Source organism: Pelobates fuscus, chromosome 10, assembly GCF_036172605.1.
Source record: "Pelobates fuscus isolate aPelFus1 chromosome 10, aPelFus1.pri, whole genome shotgun sequence".
In the NCBI taxonomy this organism is placed as follows: Eukaryota; Metazoa; Chordata; class Amphibia; order Anura; family Pelobatidae; genus Pelobates; species Pelobates fuscus.
In genome coordinates, this window is record NC_086326.1 from 30,858,754 (window position 1) to 30,881,648 (window position 22,895).

General features: G+C 40.1%; 1 protein-coding gene across 4 annotated transcripts in view; it reads right to left on the bottom strand.

Annotated features, from left to right (window-relative positions):
- Window positions 1-2,282: 2,282 nt before the first annotated feature.
- WBP1L (WW domain binding protein 1 like) overlaps window positions 2,283-22,895 on the bottom strand; it is a 59,597-nt gene continuing 38,984 nt past the window's right edge. For all 4 annotated transcript variants that reach the window (XM_063435311.1, XM_063435309.1, XM_063435312.1 and 1 more), the window contains exons 3-4: window positions 6,279-6,440; window positions 2,283-4,688 (exon numbers count right to left, since the gene is read on the bottom strand). In XM_063435311.1, coding sequence (XP_063291381.1) covers window positions 3,973-4,688; window positions 6,279-6,440 — 878 coding nt within the window. In that variant the 3' untranslated portion in view covers window positions 2,283-3,972. The remainder of the gene's footprint in view (window positions 4,689-6,278; window positions 6,441-22,895) is intronic.

Here is a 22,895-nt window from a genome sequence, read left to right on the forward strand (position 1 = left end):
ATAAAATAATTAAATCTTGGAAGTTTGCTTATGTTGGCATCCAATAAATTTTCAACCAGTAAATGATATCCAGCATTGGCCAACATCAATGCTGCTAAATACTGGCACTGCCTTGGTACCAGTGAGACCTGTGATTTCGGGAAGTTTTATGCACAGAATTCTGTATTTATGGCTTTAGCCTTTAGGGCAGTTCCTGGTGTACATGGACAAATAGAGCTATTACTGCATAGGGTCCTTGTTTAGGTGCTCAGTCCAGTTTATCTAGTCTACAATGGGCTCTTTATAATAATATTGTCAATTATCAATAATCACAGGTCTCACTGGTAACAGGATGACTGAGCTCCTACCAGACTTCTCTATAGAAAGTTTATCTGGCAATAGCCCTCCTTTGTGATGCCCTAGACATCAAATTATTAGTGAACAGCCCCAGCCATAGCTGCAGGATAAAACCCTCAACCAAGGCAATGCCAATATTTAGCAACATTGATGTTGGCCAATGCTGGATATCATTTACTGGTTGAAAATGTATCGGATACCAACACAAGCAAACTTTAAGGAAAACAAAAATTGATATTGCTGAAGTAGTGCTTTAACGTTTGCTTTGATGATATCACAGAAGACTGGAAGGACATCCGGTGCATGTGGGATCCTGGTAAGTGTGAAATCATTTAACTCCTTACAATTGGATGACACCATAGTATTCCCCTTTAAATGTATAGTCCCCAAATAAGACATTTTTGAAAATATTTAGTGTTAAAATAGTAATTCATTCCTTGCTAAAATTTAAATAACTTTAAAAAATGAAATAACATTAAAATGCACTGGGAAAATAGGCTCCACTGAATGGAGTTGCAAGTAACTTCAAAACATAGGCTTTAGGTTAACACAGCACACACGTGGGAGTAGAGTTTCAACCACAACGATTTCCTTAGAATGTGGAATGGTCCTCTGTGATACATTGCTCTTTAGGTCAGATGCCTTCAGGAGCTACAAGAGTCCATCATATCACAATCCCTGTTCTGTCAATTTTCTATATGTGAATGCACTTGTATAGTTACCTTATATACTTGTCTATAAGTCGATCTCGTGTATAAGTCGAGTGCAGCTTTTTGACAAACAGTTGTGAAATATGCTATGACTCGTGGATAAGTCGAGGGTACGACTTTCAAATAGAATTATTCCGCTTCTGTTCGGTTACCGAACATACTGTGTGGTCCCCCTTGTTATCACCTTGTAATCACCGACCACCCCCGGCTGTTAACCGCAAACAAGCATTCCCTGGGTGGCCGCCATTCATATATACAAACGCACGTGTAAGTCTCCCGAACGCAGGGAGCGGATCTCTGAGTCGGCTACACAAGCCCAAGAACCCCACTGAAACTTGTACCCCTGCTTGTTAGACTTCCCGACCAGCTCGAACGGCATTCGGGAGTCGAACAGCGTTGCCCCGAGTTCAATGTACAAAATTCTATTGAAACTAGCACTGACCCATGGATAAGTCGACTGTGCATTTTAATATGAAGTTTAGGACTAACATTTTCGACTTGTACACGTATATATACACGATAAGTTTATTTTATTTATTAGTACATGTCCCCATAGAGCAGGGGTTCTCAACCCAGTCCTCAAGGACCCCATACCAGTTCAGGATTTAGAGATTACCTGGGTGTGTCTAGAAAAAGAAAGGAAAAAAAAACACACAAAAAAAAAACACCTTAAACGCACCCAGGTAATCCCTAAATCCTGGACTGGTAGGGGGTCCTTAAAGACTGGGTTGAGAACCCCTGCCTTAGAGGAAAGATTTTGCTTGTTTTATTTCCCCAGTATTAACCATTTAAAAAAAAATGTTTATTATATTTCTAAATCATTGGAGTTTTAGCTTTTATTGGATGTAGATGTTTACCACTAGATTCTTAGAATCATAGACAATGCATCATTTTTCTCATACATTTGCACAGAGTTCTAAAAAAAATATCTGGCTGTCTATAGACTATCAAAATATAAAACACTTCTGGTTGTATTGAAACTTTCACTAGAAAAACAATTTGTAGAAATGCTTCATATCCACATTATTTGAGGAAAACTCATGAGGCAGTCATATTGCAGGACCTTTGATAGACTACAGATTTGGATACTATGGTATGTGCCATAATACACAATGACGTGGGTGACTGACACAGCTCTTAGGAGACAGCCCAGCAGGTCTGTCACCTGGATTGGTAATACACCAGAAACATAAAAAAAAAAAAAAAAAAAAGGAAGGAAGGAAGGAAGAAGAGCAATGCAATTAAGGTTTGTTTTAATTAGCAAACAAATGACAAAATCCAGTGCAAGATAATTGTCAAGATCAAAGTTGCCACAAAGACATTTCGGTTGCAAATATCAGAAGTGCACATTTGTTGTATAAAAAAAGAAAAAAAAATATTCAGAAAAAAATTCCTGTGGAAAGAGCAATCCTTGCTCTATACATGATGCACTCCGTGTTGCACAGTTTCTAACATTCCACATGTGACTCTGCTTGAGCCAATCTCAATGTTTACCGTGTTTCCCAAATTTCTACTTTTGGTTGACAGAATGTACATACTTTCTGGAAATTTACAACAAACAAATAATTCCCACATCAGTTAAGGGAATGTTCAACACATAAAAAAAAAAAAAAAAACAAACAAAAAAACATAAAAACCCAAAAACGAATGAATGCAATCAGGAAGTAACATTTCGGTGAGCTTACAAAATACACACTCTAACATGCATGCATTCATATAAGCATGATCACCATATGACCACAAGTTTCACTTTTATTGAGATATATATATTTCTTTATCTTCAAGTGGTCAGTGTAAAAAAATTGCATTGAAGTACTTTTTTTTATATTGTAACTATAAACAAACAGAAATACTGCTCAAAATGTTTCAAGATCTCGATTACAAAAAGTCCATGAAAGTAGAAGCTTGTTTGCACAAGACATAAAGGGGCACATTAATATTTTATTGGAAACCCCCCGCCCACCAAAAAACAAATAAAAAAAAATTAAAAATCTCATGGTTATTATTCTGGATTAAAAGCTTGTCCAGAAAAAAAATAAAATAATTAAATTGCAATTTTCCAATTGAGAACAATGGTACAAGCAGGCCAGCTGCAAGTTGGGACTCGTTTAAATGCCCCATTATGACTGCTCTGGTACGAGCAAGGGGGGTAAATTAAATTGACAAAGTTTGCAAAATAAATGAAACTGAAGAGTCTGTTCCCATTTGGGGTTGTCCACTTTTAAAAGATTTTTTTTTTTTTGTACTAAATGTTAATGTTGTTTACAATTAAGCATACCACATTCACAACCAGAAGAGCTCCTGTCCCTACACTGAGCTCTTCCACAAACACGTTAGCTGTTAACACAGCCAACGGTTTGTAAATAACACACAAGTATTCTTTTTTTTCCCTACGTGTCAGCTGTTCCTAAGAGCAAGCAAACCCTTAAGTGAGCTCTGTAGAATATGAACGACAGGTGCACCCATTGAGTTGGCTCAGTTTGGCCAACACCGACTTAAATATATAGATATATCTAGATACAAGGCTCCATATATCTAGATCTATATATAGAAATCCAGTGCCTCTAGAAACTGACAATGTCTCACATCACAAAACTGAAATCTGCAGACCACAAACTCTAGTCATGCAGTAGTCTGCAGTCTCCTCCTTTGCTCTTAAGTCATTACCACTCTCCCTTTAGACTTTCTAGTCCACCGCCATAATCACGGTTGCCAAAAGCCCAAGGGTAAAGGCTTTATTTGAAGCATTGGACACCGTATTGGCAGCAGCTCCCTTCAGCTTTGGTAGAGCATTTCCCAAGTCGTTATTTTGTTTTCTTTAAATGTACATAACATTGAAAAAAAAAATTAGACAGACAGGTGGAACAGTCATTAATGAATATTTGTTCAGCATTATTGGGCTTTGTTTAGCATTATTGGGCTTAATTTAGCCACGGGAGCTGTTGCTGCTGTGAGAGTTTGGAGAGTCTTGTTCATTGATGGTATTTAACAAGCTTATGGGTTGACGTGGCAAAGGATGGTGCTCAGGATCTCTTGACCGCTCCGACTGGTCAAAAATACCTTCTTCTTCATCTCTACGAGGCTGGGCTTCATACGAAGTACAGCTGTCACAGAAGCTGTCCATCGCATCATCAATTAAACCGTCAAGCTCTTTTAAGTCATCATGGTGACCTCTACTACAAACACAAACCTCAATGCCAGAATCTCCAGTGAACCTCCGATGTCGTCCAGGAGTTTTGTCCATACCATCAGAAAAGCCATTCTGATCTAAGCTTTCGGAGCTATAGTCTTTGAAAAGTTCTTTGGATTCTTTCTCTAGAAAGGACACTTGATCTTCCAACTCTTCTAACTCGGCACCAGTGACCGGGTCACCTGAGCCAAAACTGTTCTTGTTTGACGCTCGTTCTAGACATGCTGTTGCAGGCTCACAATCTACAACACTGGACGGTCTTGTTCTGCTTGCACTTGACGCTGCTGGAGAACTGGGCTGACTGTGCTGGACACCAAGTGAAGGCTCTGCGGCTACTGTGCTGGAACACGCAATAACACATTGTTGATGCAAGACAGTGTACGGTGGGGGTGGTGTTGGTGGTCGGTTCACCACTTCTTCATAAGGAGGTAGCAAGTAGTTTGGCAAAAATCCTGTAGAACCAAAGAGAATAAATACATTTAAAAAAGAAGAAGCGAGGGTTGGTGTAAGAGAAGGTTTGGAATATATATATTTTTTAATATCTTTCCATGAACCACAGGCAGGGTTTTATGCATGCATTAAATATAGCACCATCAAAACGGTTCCATCTAGTATCATTTGTGCAACGGTATAATAGTGCGTCGTCATTGCAGCACCATTAATACACAGGTTAGTAAGACTATTATAATGCAGACCTCACAACAGAGGAACAATTATTTCATAGTTTTCCCTTTTACTAACACGATTGAAGTATTAAGAGGTTTCCAAGTGTTTGTGGAACTGGGTCTATAAGACAGTCAGCAAAAAAAAAATGCCTTAAACCCTGAACGTTAGTTAGGTTTCTGATTTCCCCTTACAATATATTCAAGAGATCAAATTATGCTTAACGGGACACTATATTCACCACACCCCTACAGCTTAATGTAGTGGTTCCGGTGTGTAAAGCCTGCCTCAATAGGCATTTTAATGTAAACACTGCCATTTTAGAGAAAAGGCAGTGTTAACATTGCTGCCTAGGAAAACCTCTACTGGCAGTCACTCACATGGCCACTAGAGGGGCTTCCTGTGTCAGTGATGCATAGTGTGCAGCAATGGCGTTTAGCATACCCACACTCAGCATGGAGGCAGTGAACGTTCCCCATAGAGTTGCATGGACTCAAAGCATGTCTTTGTTAAGGTACTGATTGGCAGCAGAGTGTTTTGCCATGCATGCGTAAAAGCCTCCCAATGGTTTCCTATGGGAAAGCATTGGGTTGGCTGAGATTATCAAGTTTGATCTCAACTACTGACACAGAGCTAGCTGCTGCAAAAAAAAAAAAAAAAGGAAAAAAAAAAAAAAGGCGAGTTTAAACACCTTTCCCATGCGATCTAAGGGAAGCCAGAGACCTAAATAGTTAGTATAACACTATAGTGTCAAGAATACATGTTTTTATAAGTAACACTATAGCGTTCCTTATATGTAAAGCACAAGAAACAGGAACACATTTTAGAAAGTAAAAAAAAAAAAAAAACTATTAGAGTTTTTCTAGATTAAAATTATCCTCCTACTTCTGTCCATTTTTGTTTTCCAATACACCCAGTTTTAAGGTTATGCTAGTAGGAAGGTGGGGACTACTCTGTCTTATGGCTCTTCGTTCTGAAAGCTCAGTCAGGATGTTAGAGAGTTGTAAAGGGCAGCGATCATTGCAGGAAGAGAAGTACCCAACTCAAAAGAAACCAGAAATGAGCATTTAAACTCATAACACAGAATGAACAAAACCAGGACCCGTCCTGTAAATTGTGTATTCTGAATTCTGTCTCAAGATGACCAGATTCGGCCAGGAATTTCAGCTACCGAAACAGGTTAACTAAAATCAAAGCAATACGGATACATTTTTGGATTAGTGGTGACCAAACAAGATTCCCACCTAGCTGTTTGTCAAGCAGCTCCTACCATGATGCCTTACTAGCATTTGACAGAAAGCAAGTGTTGCTCTAAGAATTCTTTTTTTGTTTCTTTATTTATGGCAAATAAAGGGTAAGAGCTGCTGCGGATAACTTACGGAAATAAAACGGCACCGATGAGTAACTGTGTGCTTCGCGGTATGCAATCAAGTTAATCTCATGCTGCCTCTGTTGCGCTTGTAGGCGGTGCTTGGCACGGCGGTGATGGCACACACAGCAGCAGCTCAGGATTATAATTATTGTCCAGACCAGCCAAAACCCTATGAAAAAAGGGGGAAAAATTAGATATATAATCCTAGCAATGCAAAAGGGTTTAATTTATTTACTTTACAGAGATGTACCTGACCGATATCTCTCAGGATAGTGGATTAATAATATAAAATGAGTGAATATCCATCTATTCAAATTTATTTAAAGGAAATAAATGGGCACCAAAACAATTCACTTTGTTTATGCAGCCCTAGTCACACCTCACTGCATGTGGGTTGCACAGCCTTCCTAAACACTTCCTGTAAAGTGATATCTAAGGTTTAAAACTTCCTTTACTGCACATTCTGTTTAATTTAGAATTTCTCATCTCCTGCACGGGTTAATGGCTTGCTGGACCTTACAGGAGCCTCCTGTGTGTCAATCTACAGTCAAGGATATAAAAAAAGTCTAAAGTATGTTAACATCTGATTGAAAATGAACCCATTTGGTTTTCATACAGGCTGTTTCAGTCAGTCAGGGGAGGTGTGGCTAGGGCTGCATAAACAGAAACAAAAGCGAGTCAACGCCTAAATGGCTGAGAATTGACCAGTGAAACTGCAGGGCCATGATCCATACCTCAAAACTGATTTATTTAGTAAAAGTTGTTTTGGCACCTATATTGTCCCTTTAAAACGGGGCACTAAATCACCATACTACTACCACCAATTACAGCATATTGTAGTGGATATGGTATAATGAGTTTTTGATGTCACTCCCTCTGTTTTGTCTAATGATTTGACAAAGCCCACGGCTCTCACAGCACCTGTGCTGCAGCAGAGATATTGCAGAGTTTATTTTCTTTCAACTGTATGATCTTTAAGAAAGTGCCAGGTTGTGAATTCTGGGGATCATTGATTTCCTCATTATCTTGGGAGCACTAGAGGGCGTTATGGGTACCAGGACAGTCTCCTTTTCTGTCAAACCACTTGAAAATGCTTTAACAAAAATCTGAGGTACAGCATTAAAACACGCCTTATTAAAAACCCACTAAAACCATGAGATGGCAACTGCGCTTAGAGTACCATCTTTAACTTCAAGAACTCTGAGACAGACAGCTGGCAACAAAGATTTGCTGGAATAAATATTTCAGATTTATGCAAAGTAACAGCCAACAACCTACTTATCTAATGTATACTTTGGCCTTAATGTATTTTTTTTGGTAGCGTTATGTACTTTAAAAACAATTCATAAAAATGAATAACAGGAGTGTGAATAAAAAACAAAATGTGACAATGTGGTCGGAAACTAGAAGTAGAGCTGTATTGGGTGGTTTGTGCTATGAGGTAACTACAATGTCCCTTAGTTCCAAAACAATGGAAAGGAAGGAAATTTGGAGACTGTAGATGTTAACACGGCATTATGAACATTACAACTCATTGAAGTGGTTATAGTGCATTGAGGCTTTAGATGCCGTTCCCAGTTTTTTTTTCTCAAACCATTTAAAGTAGTTTGCCATGAAGTTCTACCTGTCACTCAATGGCAAAGTGTTTGGCAGCCTGGTCATATGAGAACGTTACACAGTGAACATTACACAATACATGACTTTCCTCCCTCCCCTCCTCCCCCCTCAAACCATTTCACCCTGTATGTTTGAAGGCTAGATAGCAACAGGCGTTATGCATGCACACACATGTATACTTGTCAATTATAAATTGTGTGTATACAACGCGAGCACTAGATACATTTGGTGTGGCTTGCAACGATGGCCGTTTGCCAGTTTCACTTACCATTAGCTTCAATTCATGACATGCAACAGTAAAAAATATCTACAAGTGTCTTGACCAGAAAACCCTGCCTACACCCAGACCAGCAGTCCCATGTGGTTAATGGATTAGATACACGCTACAAAGTGGTAAACACAATTTCAGGCCAGAGTATAAAAAAAAAAAAAGGAGGTACAGTTAACAGGTTAGTTAAATAGTGAATTATTAGGTTCAACGATATGAAAACATGTACTTGGCGTTTAATAGCGGAGAAGAGGTACACACAATTAGAAGGGGAGCGGTCACTTCTCTGGATCAAGTCACCACTAAAGCGGCACTGTCAGGCCAAACGTACCTTTCCCGAATCGCTTCCGATTCTCTCCCTCTGTCAGGATCTGTTAATTTCTTCCTGTCTGTTCTACTTTTCTTTAAAACATAAGACAAAGTGGAGCGGAGGAGCAAAGTGTGCTCCATTTCCAGTGGTCAGAGAAATTTCCCCACAATTCTCACCTTTCCTCCATGGTCTCGCAATGCCTCCTTTTACTTTTCCCGAACGTCCTGTCATTTTAGACAGAATGCCAGCGAAACTACCAAATTTCGTCCTTACAGAATGAGAACAGTTTGTTCATTCATGTTAGGATGATACTCTGCACTTTTAGGTCAGTTCGAAATTTCATTCGAATGAATGAAATTCCGATTGGTGCTGCCGCTGCATCTTGCAGCCACTTAGTAGTTAGCTCCCAAATTCCAAGATTGGTCTTTCAGCCAACTAAATATTACTTAGTATTAATAATTAATCTGCCCCTACTCGCTATATCCAAAATTCCAAAAAACTTTCCTAAGCTGTGTAAAATGACCCCGAGCACTCTGATTAGTTTGATTCCAAGCCAACCAATAAGAGTGCTCTGATAGGTAAATTTGAGACTTGCAAGTTACCTTTCAGAGCACTCTTATTGGTTGGCTTAAAACCAGAGTCAAATTGCAGGGCGTGGAAGCCTTTCCCCGCCCTGCGGAGTGCCCTCGCTGGGTGAAGGTGGATTCTTTTTTTTGGCGTCTTTTTTTTTCTAATTTTCATTTAACTTCAACAGGTATTATGGATTTTTATTTGGCCTTTTTTTGTGGGCTGAAAAACGAAGGTTTTAAAAAAATAAAACAAATTAAATAAATCAAGTGGTATTTTTAAAATGTAATTACAGGTAGTTTTATTGTCTCCCCGGACCTAGGTCTGGGCATGAAATTAAGAAGGAAAAAAAAAAAAAGGTAATATCGAGGGCTTAGAGGCATTTGGGGGTGACTAAGGGGCTATTAGATGTAGTGGAGTCGGAAGGGGGGGAGGGGGGGGGTTATAAAAAAAAAACAAAAAAAACAAAACAAAAAAAATAAAAAATAAACTGGATTCGCATAGGACAGTGCCCTTTTCTAACTATTGCATCTCATGAATAATTCAATCAAAAGGCTGCCGGTTAGAACAATTCCTACTTGAGCTTTTTAGCTAGTGCTCCTCATACGATCTATACATTAAGAATATACCTGTATAGATTTTGCAAAATGTATACATTTAAAAAAAAAAAAAAAAAAAACACTTTGAAAGTCACCCCCCGGGCATGGAGGTTGCTGCCCACTAAAGTGGGCTGAAGGCACTGCTGGAGTCAATAAGCATGTTATTATGGTGAAAAGACAAAGAAGACACATTGAAAACGAGAAAAAGGAAAAGACAGAAAACAAGAAAAACGAACAAAAAAAAAAAACACAGCTTGGTTGCTTCATCTAAGTGTTGCTTCTAAGTGTTGCTTCTAAGTGTGTGTGTGGTTGGAGATATTCTGGAGATAAACTGGAGGTAATCTGAGGTATCCAGGAGGATAAATAAAAAAAAAAAAAGGTAAAATTTGTTTGATTTAAATTATTCGCCTCATTGGAATGGCAGACTTAGTTCAGTGTAATAGTTGCTTTGCATTTGTTTCACGTTCCACTTTTTGGAGGTTTGGTTGTTGTCTAATCTGTAGACAGTTCTCTATCTTGCGGCAGGAGATTGTATTTTTGAAGTCTGAGATTTGTAAATTATCTGGTAAACAAATTCAGGCTGGAACTGCTGCAAAGCCATTGCCGCAGAGACATACTAGGAATGGCAGATGGATTACTGTAGGATCTGGTAGACTTGGAGTTGTGGATAAAAGGCATATTGCACAGTCTGTTGTTCTACATAATTCATTTTCTGCACTTTCAGAGTGTAGTGGTGTTGTGCAGAGAGGCACTGAGGCTAGTGGTGTTGTGCAGAGAGGCACTGAGGCTAGTGGTGTTGTGCAGAGAGGCACTGAGGCTAGTGGTGTTGTGCAGAGAGGCACTGAGGCTAGTGGTGTTGTGCAGAGAGGCACTGAGGCTAGTGGTGTTGTGCAGAGAGGCACTGAGGCTAGTGGTGTTGTGCAGAGAGGCACTGAGGCTAGTGGTGTTGTGCAGAGAGGCACTGAGGCTAGTGGTGTTGTGCAGAGAGGCACTGAGGCTAGTGGTGTTGTGCAGAGAGGCACTGAGGCTAGTGGTGTTGTGCAGAGAGGCACTGAGGCTAGTGGTGTTGTGCAGAGAGGCACTGAGGCTAGTGGTGTTGTGCAGAGAGGCACTGAGGCTAGTGGTGTTGTGCAGAGAGGCACTGAGGCTAGTGGTGTTGTGCAGAGAGGCACTGAGGCTAGAGGTGTTGTGCAGAGAGGCACTGAGGCTAGTGGTGTTGTGCAGAGAGGCTTGAAGACTATGGTGAGGCCTAATAGAAAGCAGTTGTTGTTGGGGGATTCCATCATAAGAGGTGTGGAGATGGACAATGGTGGTCTTGTGAGGTGTCTTCCCGGAGCTACTGCTCACAGAGACAGGAGACGTATCTGTAATATTGTTAAGCAAGCAAAGCAGGAAGGGGAATTGGATGTACTTGTCCATTTAGGGACAAATGACTTGGCTTGCAATGAGGTTTCAGAGGTTAAGGAAGTTTTTAGTGTTTTTGCCAATGATATACGGCAGGTTGCTTCCACACTGTCATTCTCTGAAGTTCTGCCTGTGCATAACACTCAGAACGACAGGCGGATGCGTATTAGGGACTTTAACTTGTGGCTTGGTGAATGGTGTCGGGAGCAAGGATTTGGCTTTATTGCTCATGGTAGCTCTGTTTGGAATGGAAATAAACTGTACAAAAAAGATGGTTTGCATCTTTCTCAAAAGGGAACAAATGTTCTCAGTGAGCAGTTCAGAGGTTTTGCTAGGATGTTTTTAAACTAGGAGGGGGGGGCAAAAGGGTGATAAAACATCAATCCAATTGTCCCCCAAAACAAGGACAGAAGGTGCCTGTAGCAAGTGTGTTAAAAAATGATAAGCTTAGAGTCATGTCTACAAATGCTCGCAGTTTAGGGAATAAGATCCATGAACTTGTGGCAATAATGGCAACTGATAGTGTAGATTTAGTCGCTGTTACTGAGACATCGTATAATGAGAAAAATGACTGGGACATAGCAATACCAGGGTACTCTTTATATAGAAAAGACAGGGAAGGCAAGAAAGGGGGAGGGGTGGCCCTGTATGTAAAGGATAGCATAAAATCTAGCCTAATAAAGGTTAGTGAGGCGAACATAGAGTCCGTTTGGGTTACGTTAGAATTTGGTAATCACACAGTAACTCGTGTAGGTGTGATTTATAGGCCCCCAGGACAAATTGAAGAGTTAGATAATCTACTAGTTGAAGAAATAGCTAAAATGACAATGAAGGGGGAAGTTATCATCATGGGTGACTTTAATCTTCCTGATGTGAATTGGAAAACAAAAATAGCTACTTGTGCCAGGAGCACACATATTCTAAACTCCCTACTGGGATTGTCTCTAAAACAAGTCGTTGAGGAGCCAACTCGTAAAGAGGCCATACTAGATTTAGTGTTAACAAATGGAGATTTGGTATCAGATATTACTGTAGGTGAAAGTTTAGGATCCAGTGATCATCAGTCAGTGTGGTTTAATATAAGAACAGTGACTGAGTCACACCACACAAAAACAAAAGTTTTAGACTTTAGAAAAACAGACTTTTCTAAAATTAGAATATGTGTAAAGGAGTCATTATCAGACTGGAGCAATTTATATGGAGTCCAAAAGAAATGGGATTATTTAAAAGTTGCACTACTGAAGGCAACAGAAAATTGCATTAGGCTTGTCAGTAAAAGCAAAAAATTCAAGAAACCACTGTGGTACTCCGCAGATGTGGCTAAAATAGTAAAAAACAAAAAGTTAGCATTTAGTAATTATAAAAAAACCCAGAGTGAGGAAGACAGAATGACCTATAAGATTAGGCAGAAAGAGGCTAAGCAAGTTATAAGAGCTTCCAAATCCCACACAGAAGAGAAAATAGCACAGTCAGTAAAAAAGGGGGACAAAACTTTTTTTAGATACATAAATGAGAAAAGAAAAGTAAAACAAGGATTAGTTAGATTAAAAACAAAAGAAGGAAGGTATGTAGATGAGGATAAAGGTCTAGCTGACTGCCTCAATGAATATTTTTGTTCGGTATTTACAGATGAAAATGAAGGAAAGGGACCTCAGTTAAGAAAAAGGATAAATGAGTCCTTTATTACACGTGAGTTTACAGAGGAAGAGGTTCTATTTCAACTGTCAAAAGTAAAGACAAATAAGTCAATGGGACCTGATGGAATACACCCAAAGCTATTAAAAGAGCTTAGTGGTGTACTAGCAAAACCATTAACAGATTTATTTAACCAATCATTGATAACAGGAGTAGTCCCAGAAGATTGGAAGTTAGCAAATGTTGTGCCCATTCACAAGAAAGGTAATAGGGAGGAGTCGGGCAACTATAGGCCAGTAAGCCTTACTTCAGTAGTGGGGAAAGTGATGGAAACCATGTTAAAGGATAGGATTGTTGAACATCTAAAAACACATGGATTTCAAGACCAGAGACAACATGGGTTTACTTCAGGGAGATCATGCCAAACTAATCTTATTGATTTTTTTGATTGGGTAACTAAAACTATAGATCAGGGTGGTGCAGTAGACATTGCTTACCTAGATTTCAGTAAGGCTTTTGACACTGTTGCACATAGAAGGCTTATCAATAAACTACAATCTTTGAGTTTGGATTCCAATATTGTTGAATGGGTAAGGCAGTGGCTGAGTGACAGGCAACAGAGGGTTGTAGTCAATGGAGTATATTCAAAGCTTGGGCTTGTCACCAGTGGGGTACCTCAGGGATCTGTACTTGGACCCATTCTCTTTAATATTTTTATTAGTGATATTGCAGAAGGTCTTGATGGTAAGGTGTGTCTTTTTGCGGATGATACTAAGATATGTAACAGGGTTGATGTTCCAGGAGGGATAAGCCAAATGGAAAATGATTTAGGTAAACTAGAAAAATGTTCAGAGTTGTGGCAACTGACATTTAATGTGGATAAGTGCAAGATAATGCATCTTGGACGTAAAAACCCAAGGGCAGAGTACAGAATATTTGATAGAGTCCTAACCTCAACATCTGAGGAAAGGGATTTAGGGGTGATTATTTCTGATGACTTAAAGGTAGGCAGACAATGTAATAGAGCAGCAGGAAATGCTAGCAGAATGCTTGGTTGTATAGGGAGAGGTATTAGCAGTAGAAAGAGGGAAGTGCTCATGCCATTGTACAGAACACTGGTGAGACCTCACTTGGAGTACTGTACACAGTACTGGAGACCCTATCTTCAGAAGGATATTGATACCTTAGAGAGAGTTCAAAGAAGGGCTACTAAACTGGTTCATGGATTGCAGGATAAAACTTACCAGGAAAGGTTAAAGGATCTTAACATGTATAGCTTGGAGGAAAGACGAGACAGGGGGGATATGATAGAAACATTTAAATACATAAAGGGAATCAACACAGTAAAGGAGGAGACTATATTTAAAAGAAGAAAAACTACCACAACAAGAGGACATAGTCTTAAATTAGAGGGACAAAGGTTTAAAAATAATATCAGGAAGTATTACTTTACTGAGAGGGTAGTGGATGCATGGAATAGCCTTCCAGCTGAAGTGGTAGAGGTTAACACAGTAAAGGAGTTTAAGCATGCGTGGGATAGGCATAAGGCTATCCTAACTATAAGATAAGGCCAGGGACTAATGAAAGTATTTAGAAAACTGGGCAGACTAGATGGGCCGAATGGTTCTTATCTGCCGTCACATTCTATGTTTCTATGTTTCTATGTTAACACACCAAAAGCTTTATTCAAACACTATGGAGGAAACTAAACCGGATTATCTAAAGTTAAAATGTGCATCACAGATTCATTAGAAAGATTTAGCAAATGTCATCATAATCCAGTTCAGACAAGGCAGAGCGAAGGGCAAACATCGCACATGAAGTGGAAAAATAGAAATATTGTTTTCTCCTATGTATGCTTTCTCTATGCTGAATGTCAGATGTAAAGGACAGAGCTTATAACAATGACTGACAGGGAGACACGACGGACGAACCAAGTTGCCAAAGAGAAGTGTATAGATAAGTATGGATTAATTGAAAGGGACACACGGGGAACCAGAACCAATACAGCTGAACGGAGTGGTTCTGAAGCAAACCGAATGTCTCTGCAGGCTCAGCAATTTTACAGAGAAAAGACAGTATCACCATTACTACCAAACGTCACTGCTAGTTGTAATACTGCAAAGAGTGCAGAACCAACATTCACAGTCACTATGCTCTTCACCAAGACAATGTATCTGTAGGAGAGGATACCCATTGGCACAGTGCAAACCAGCCCCCTCACCACTGGGAAGCATTGGATTGGCTGATATCATCAGTATTAATGACCTCAACCAGAGGAAGAACGGTGGCTGCAGCAAGACTGGTGTGCTTGCGGGAAATAAAATGGAGTAAATAGCTTTATTTTAGAATAATGAGAGGTGTGAAATATAGGGACACGTTAACGCAATATTCAAAATCCTGGTAAGTGAAAATTCCCCGTTAATGCAGAAGTACAGTGCAGCGCTATCACATACTTACCACGTTACAATGTATTACAGTGTATTTATTGTTATACACTGTACACATATAGTTATCACGGGTGAGCAGAGCACTGATTGTTCTAGAACAGATCTGCCCAATAATGTTGTAGAACTACAGCTTCCATGATGCTTTGTCAGTCTAAAGGCATGCAAAGCATCATGTGAGTTGTAGTTCTACCACATCTGGGGATCTACTTATTGGGCAGCCCTGTTCTAGAGACATAAGGAGCATAGTAAATACTGACATCCGGAAAGGAAACCCTTGTCCTGCAGAGCTCACAATCCGAGTGACTTAATACTGAGAGCATGCTTAATACTGAGCATTTTTTTGCTTGGGCCCCCAAGAGCCAGAGCTAACATTTCACCTAAATATGTGGCATTCCTTTTCTACATCGTGTCCTTAGAAGATTTTTATTCCTAGAGGAGGAGGAGAAATGTCTTCCGCATTAAGCACTGCATCTACTTTTACCCGCAGACTGCCCACCTGCTGGCATATCATATTCTTTAATCCCTGCCACATGAAAGGGACTTTAATTCTTGCTGATCACATTAAAAAACAAGAAAATATTTGTAATCCAGAGCGACGTGTTTATAGTCAGTGGAAATATTTTGCTGACTTCTAGGAGACATCTGGTCAGTCAAAGCCTTGTTTACAAGTACGGTTCATCTAAATACCTTCCCCACCCACCACAGAGGGGGGATAAAGATCTCCGTGCTTAAAGGAGCCACTCCCATGACTTTAAGGACAGATGGTGTTACAAGAAAAAAAAATGTTCTGCCAAGATCTTCACTTTCTGCCTATTCAAAAAGGCTTTGCCATGCTTCAGCATTGACCTTTACTAAAAAAAAAAAAAAAACCTAGGAGAAAATAGAGTATAGAATTCTGGAATGATTTTGTTTCTGTGTTCCCTATATAGATATACATAGTATACACTTACAAGGTTGCTCAACAACGCATGGTATTGACCAGAGAATCACAAAGCTTTGGTCAAAATAGCCCAGCTACAAAAATCCTTCAAATTTAGCTACTTTTACAGATACGTTCTTTAGGACCAATATTTGCCATTTCTTTAATTCTCCACAATTCCGGCCCCTGTAAATAAACAAATACCTAATGACCTTTAGAGTCGGTGAAGCAAAAGCGAGAATAGAAGAATTGAAATGTTTGGTCCTGTTTTTTTTTTATTTAATTTTTTAAAAGCAGAATATTGGCATAAGGCAACTGAAAGGTGAGCCATAAAAAAAAAAAAAAAAAAAAAAAAAAAAAAATCAATTCAAACATAACTAGAAAGGGCTTGTTCGGAAGCCATGCTTCTGTCTTATGCTGACCTCTCTAGTGAGATTTTGGCAGGGGGAGCAGAGGCCAAGTTGAGTGGTCACAGTTTCCCTTTAATAGACCTGTTTGGTTAATGATCATTTACTTGTATTTCTGCTCTATTTATAAAACACATGCACAATCACCTAGCTTTCCTGTTATGAGCAAAACAGGAACGTCCGTGGTGTAGCTTAAAGCTCCAACCTAGTGGTTATATTTTCTTATGCATCATGGTTTTCAAGTAGATGCCTGGTTCAGAGCACCATCCCACTATTAGATCACCTTGATATAAAGACACCTGTTGGAATGCTATGGTGAGAATGTCTATAACCCTAAACTTTTATTCTCATGTCCCTACCAAAGCTTTTTAACCCCCTTTCCCTGCTATGGTCATCCAAGGAGCCTATGTTTGGAGAGTTGTATGGACATGCGAAGGAGATTCGGAATGCGGCTAAGAGGAATTTTTTTCGATCAGATAATGGTGAGGATTTTATCTTTATCAAATAATCATTAGGTTTTTTTTAGGGGGAGAGGTGTGACAAAGCTGCCTTAAAGAACTCATTGGGTTTGGGAGATCTGACTGGCTGGTAACATTGCAAAGAATAACACTGAGAAGGGGGAGGGGTGGAGTGGTGGAGGGAGAGGAAGAAAAAAAAAATCAAAAGCTCATTTTGGCTGGAGTTGACCCCTTGTGTATATTACTGGCTTGTTGTTTAGTGAGACCCCTAGTTTGTTTGCTTGTTTAAAATCAATTAAAGCATATTTTCATGTAAAAAAAAAATAATAATAAATAAATATTTTAAGTGTCTAAATCCGAGAGTCCATTTAAATTACATTTTCCTTGAAATCTACACTTTTCCAGTAAGCCAGGAGAAGTAAAGACCTAAATAAGCTGAAATAATAAACAGCAAAGTAGGAAAATCCTCTGTTGGGCTGTGAAAACGTTGAATGATATTTAATCTTGTTTTAATAAAACCCAGTCGTTGTTGTTACAGAAAGCACTTTGAAGTGAGTCATGAGACGAGAAACCATATGATGTAAGAGAAAAGACACAGCACACACATCAGGTCCAGGAATCCCTTCCGCGTGCGTTCGGTTTCTTAAAACGTTTGAATAAAAAAATAAAAAAAAAATAAAAAAATAAATCGCACCAAATGGTGAATGTGAATCGGTCTTTTACAAACAACTTAGAAACATTGAGAACGTAAAGTAAAATGTAAGCATTACACGGGCATTATGTAAAACATTGCAGTTTTTGAGAAACTTAAAGGGGACAGCATAGTCACCAGAACAACTACAGCCAATTGTATTTGTTCCGGTTAGTAGAATCATTCCCTTTAGGCTTTTTGCAGTAAACACATTTATTTCAGAAAAAAATGCAGTGTTTACATTACAACCGAGGGATACCTCCCCTGGCCACTCCCCTCAGATGCCTGCTAGAGGTGCTTCCTGGGGCAGTGCTGCACAGTGAGCAGCACTGCCATTCAGTGTCTCCACCCTCTGCATGCAGACACTGAACTTCCTCATAGAGATACATTGATTCAATTCATCTCTATGAGGATATGCCGATTGGCCAGGGCTGTGTTTGGCTTGTGCTGGCTCTGCCCCTGATCTGCCTCCTTGACAGTCTCAGCCAATCCAATGTTTTCCTATTGGCTCAGAACACCACTTCTGATGTCAGCCAAGTAGGCAGATCAAGGACAGAGCCAGCAGTGGCAGACTGGAATAAAGGTAAGATTGTGCTATACTTGGGGGTAGTACTCCTTTGAATATTTATATTGCAGGGTTAAGTCATCCTCTAGTGGCTGTCAGTATGGCAACCACCAGAGGCGCTTTCGTTGCACAAACCGAGTAAAACTCAGTCACATGACACAGAACCCAATAGGAAAGTATTGATTCAAAGCTTTCTTATGGGAGTTTAAATCTGTGCACATGCGCATTAGGTCCTCAATGCTCCTCTATGAGAAGAGTTGGATTGGACATTGGTAAAGGAGGCCTTGCCTCCTCCGTGACGTCACTTAGGGAAGAGACGTAAGCAGCACTGGAACAAGGTGAGCAAAAAAAAATAAAAAAATTAGTTTTAAACCCTTTCTTGCGAAATGGGGGTAGGGGCTCAAGTTGTAGGCAAACTTTGAATGTTTTACTTAGTGGTGTAAATTCCAGAGAATTTATAGTTCCTTCAATTAGTCAGTTTAAAAATACTCCCATAAGACCAAAATAACATCAAGTGAAAATAACAGCTAAATTAGAAATATAACTATAGCTCGGTTAGACAAAAGACCTATAAGCATTTCGGTGCTGAGATGACCATCTTGGAATGAAATCACAATTTTCAGACCTTCAACAACAAACGTAGATGTAAATAATAAAAGGAGCATCAGAGACTGTTCTTTCAGCAGCAAATGAAAAACAGATTTACAGAGTATCTTCGAGCATTCCACTGTAAAAGAGGAAGGTTTGTTGAAAGCAGCAAAAAAAACAAACATAACTAAAACAAAAAATACTAGTTCCAGGTAACAGATAACCCAAAGTTCCCACCAGGTCTTTAAAAACAGAACTTTGCATAATTAGGGAGCGACCCATTTATCCGGATTGCAAGACTGGGTCAAGATGGGCAGCTATCTCCACTGCAAGAACTACTGCCAGACAGATGCCCAACACCAATGGAACTATTTACATTTCATCAGCTTCAACATTTCTACACAACCATCTCACACTGAAGCAACCACTTTACAACCATTTATACCAACTGAACTTTACAGCGACCACCTCAGCCTTTTGAAGAACTCTGCTCAAAAGGAGAATCACTATTTTGTGGCATGTCCACATTATACCAGTTGCCAACCTCATTTGATCATATAGCTGCACTCAAGATTAAGGCACATTGGGATGAGGCTCTTCAGGAAACGTATTTAGACTCAAAGTGGCAGAAGACAATGACAGGGCTCAAAGCACAAGATTCCAGGAAACTACAAGATTCTAACGCAGTGGTATGACGCACCACAAAAATTGCATAGATTCCTCCCAAATGTACCAGATCTCTGATGGAGATGTGGTTGGCCAAGGGTGTTGATCTTCCACATTTGGGTCTGCCCCTCTCTGGATCCTTACTGGAAAATTATACATGATACAATAACTGCAGTAGCAGATGAAGGAATACGTTTTCATCCAGCAGACATACTCAAACTACACCATTCTTCCCCTCTCCAAATTCAAGTAAATGTTAGGTAAACACTTAACAGCAGCACGTTCCCCAATTCCGACAAATTGGCACAGACCGGAACCTCCTTTGTTTCAGGCTTGGATGGAGAGAGTCAAGGAGATCCACAAATATGAAGAAAGCATCGCTATGCTGATTGGCCGCCTTGTCCGGTATGAAAGTATGTGGATATCATGGCTGTATTACATTTGCACTCACGGGACCCTGGTTGATCGCGCGGGGTGGGGACGCATGGCATAGAAAGCTGGACCACAAGATACATGGGACCGACCAAGTGCATACCGTCCCATCCACAGCATCACATTCCTCTCGTTTATTCTTCCTCCTCATCTACACAGTTTGTCCTAACCCCCATTCTCCATGTTTCTTCTATCCACAATGCTTCTCTTACCTTTATTCTCTAGTTGCCTCATCAACTTAACTGGTAACAAGCAAACGCTACTAAACTCTCTCATACATTGTGGCATTAACCATAATTTCTCGTTATTGCCAAAAAATTTAAAATAAATAAAAGCGCACCTAGACACGAGAGCCGAGCCAAATATGACTAGGGACTGAACCACACACGATCGTAGTGTATTAACTATGCTTAACGAGAATCCACATTATGGTGGTAACAGCTATACCTTGTATAAGACGGATTAACCAATGGCTCAAAACTCACTGATGACTCACATGTGTTGTATTGCACAAACATTATGCATTATGTATCTTACTAAAACAAACCAAAACGCTATTTAGCTAGAAATATTTTATTGAGGTATTTGTAATTAAGTAAATAAAAAAACTGCGCAAATTTAAAATTCATGAGCAGTTTTTAAACGGAAAAGTTAGTGACTTGAAATGGCTGCAAAGATATAAACCGTAAATGCAGAGGGTTTTCCTACATTTTGCATTTTAAAGAATTTAGTGCTTTATGGATTTATTTAGTGCTTTATGGATTTTCAGAGAAATAGCTAATATTTCATTGCCTACGAGGCTAAACAAAGAGCCTTTTGTTTGCCACATATTGTTAAGGAAAGGATTAGAGCTGTAATGGGCCACAATAAAGGATTCTCTGTATAGACAGTAAGGAAGAAGAGCAGGCGAGTCACTTCGTATTCGCAAAGCACCTGAACAAGCAACATTTCCGCAGTGCGTAATGTTATCTCTGTAACATGAAACTTAGCGGCTTTGGTAAAAGAAAAAAAATGCGTAACACATTACCAAGTCTAGCTACAGATTTAGCATTGGATGTTTGGACATTGTCCTACTGTGGACTTAACAGCTGGTAGTCGCAGAATCTGCCACAATAAAGGTTTTGATTTTTCAGAATAATCCGGTTAAACAAAATGTGGTTTGCGCAACCTAATTTCCCTTAGGATAGAACTTCAAAAATTAAAATTCCTTCACCCTCCCAAACTGGAGGCAGCGATTTTCTGCAGCCTCTGCTTCAGTGTTCACCTGTAAACAGTTGGATTCAAGCTTGTTTTTTTTAAGTCTAAGGAAGCCCGAATGTTTTAGACAAAAAGGTTATCGTAAAAGTACAATCTGTGCAAATGCCAAAGACATAACTGCCCCCTTGAATGCCGCAAGCACCAATTGTTGAAAAATGCCCAATTTTTGACAATATTCAAATTGCTCCCCTAAAAGAACACTTGTAGCTCTCTCAATCTTTTTTCTGCCAAATAAACCATTTTAGTAATATCATATATAGTGGTATTTTTAACATACACTAACCTTGTAATTAATGCATGGTGTTGAAGTACAGGTAGAAAGGGAACGAAAGTAGGTGGGAGCTGGCTATATAAAATGGTTACACTAATTAATAAAATTAAGGAAGACCAGGAGTTCCACGTCCCATAACCTATAAAAAGGAGGGGCAGTCATCAGAAGACTACTTTATCATTTCCATTACATAAAGAAGGAAGAAGGAGAAGAAATGAAAAAACTATTCCACCTATTTACTTTGTCAACTCATTGGTAAACTCTGCCAATTTAACATAACGGCGTCCAAGGCCACTGGAAACGCTGTTTGATTGTTCAGAAAAGGACGCAGTGAGGAAACAGAGCCAGCAGGTGTGCAGAGAACAATGGTTTAGGAAATGGGCACCCATTCAAGGCTGAAAGGAGGACTTTAATGATCTGGCACCATCCAGAAAAAGTAACAGAGCTGACGCCACTAAGATATTGATAGAGGGAGAGAGATAGAGATAGATTGATTGGAGGTTCCACTACCATGACACAGAGGTAGCGAAAAGGCTTCATTTAAAAAAAACAAACAAACAAAAAACAATTTTAATACAAAGAAACGAGTCCTGCGCTCAGACTCCCATTACTTCTGAGCGGCAGCAACGACCATAGTACACATCAGCCAAAATACATAAAGTAAAAACCAAAAGAAAAAGGTTAAAAATGGCTGCCTAACAGAGGAGCTCCGTCCCGCGCAGCAACTTACCCGATGGGCTGCAAAAAACGGTGCGACTCTCACCCGACAGAGACAGGACCCCAGCAATCACACCACACTGGTACGCTGGACGGGTACCTGAGAACTCCGACCAGACAGCCGTGCGCTGTACCGGGATCCAAGATGGCCGATGGCCAACCTCCAGCACAGGTACCTGAAACACAGGAACCCTCCCTAGCAGATATTCGGGCCCTCACAGCAGCCATGGTCACAAAATCTGACCTTCAAGCCCTGTCAGCAAACTTACATGAAGTCATTAGATCAGAGGTGGTCACACTGCAGAGAGACCTCACAGCCCAAGATGGCCGCATACAGACCCTAGAAGGTGCACAGCAAACAGCTGAAATCAGAATAGAGGCCACAAATGCAGCAGTCACTAGACAGGGGGCAATGTTACTGCAAATAAGGAGACATACAGAAGACCTAGACAATAGGGGGCGCAGATCCAACATAAGGATCCGCAATATACCAGAAGCCCCTGGCGAAGAAGATGTAGGGGCCCAGACGCCCCGCAGCACTTCGATTTTGACAGAGCACACAGGGCGCTGAGCCCCCGCACTGCAGAACACCCACCAAGTGACGTCATAAGCTGCCTCCACGAATACAGGATAAAAGAACTTATAATGAACAAGGCTAGAACCAAACAAACCTGGCGGTTCCGAGGAGCTGACGTGTCCCTGTTCCAAGATCTCTCGCCCCTCACACTAGAGGCCCGAAGAGACCAGTGACGCAGTTGCTGAGAAGCCGAAATATACCATATATTGCTGGACGTGGAAACCGC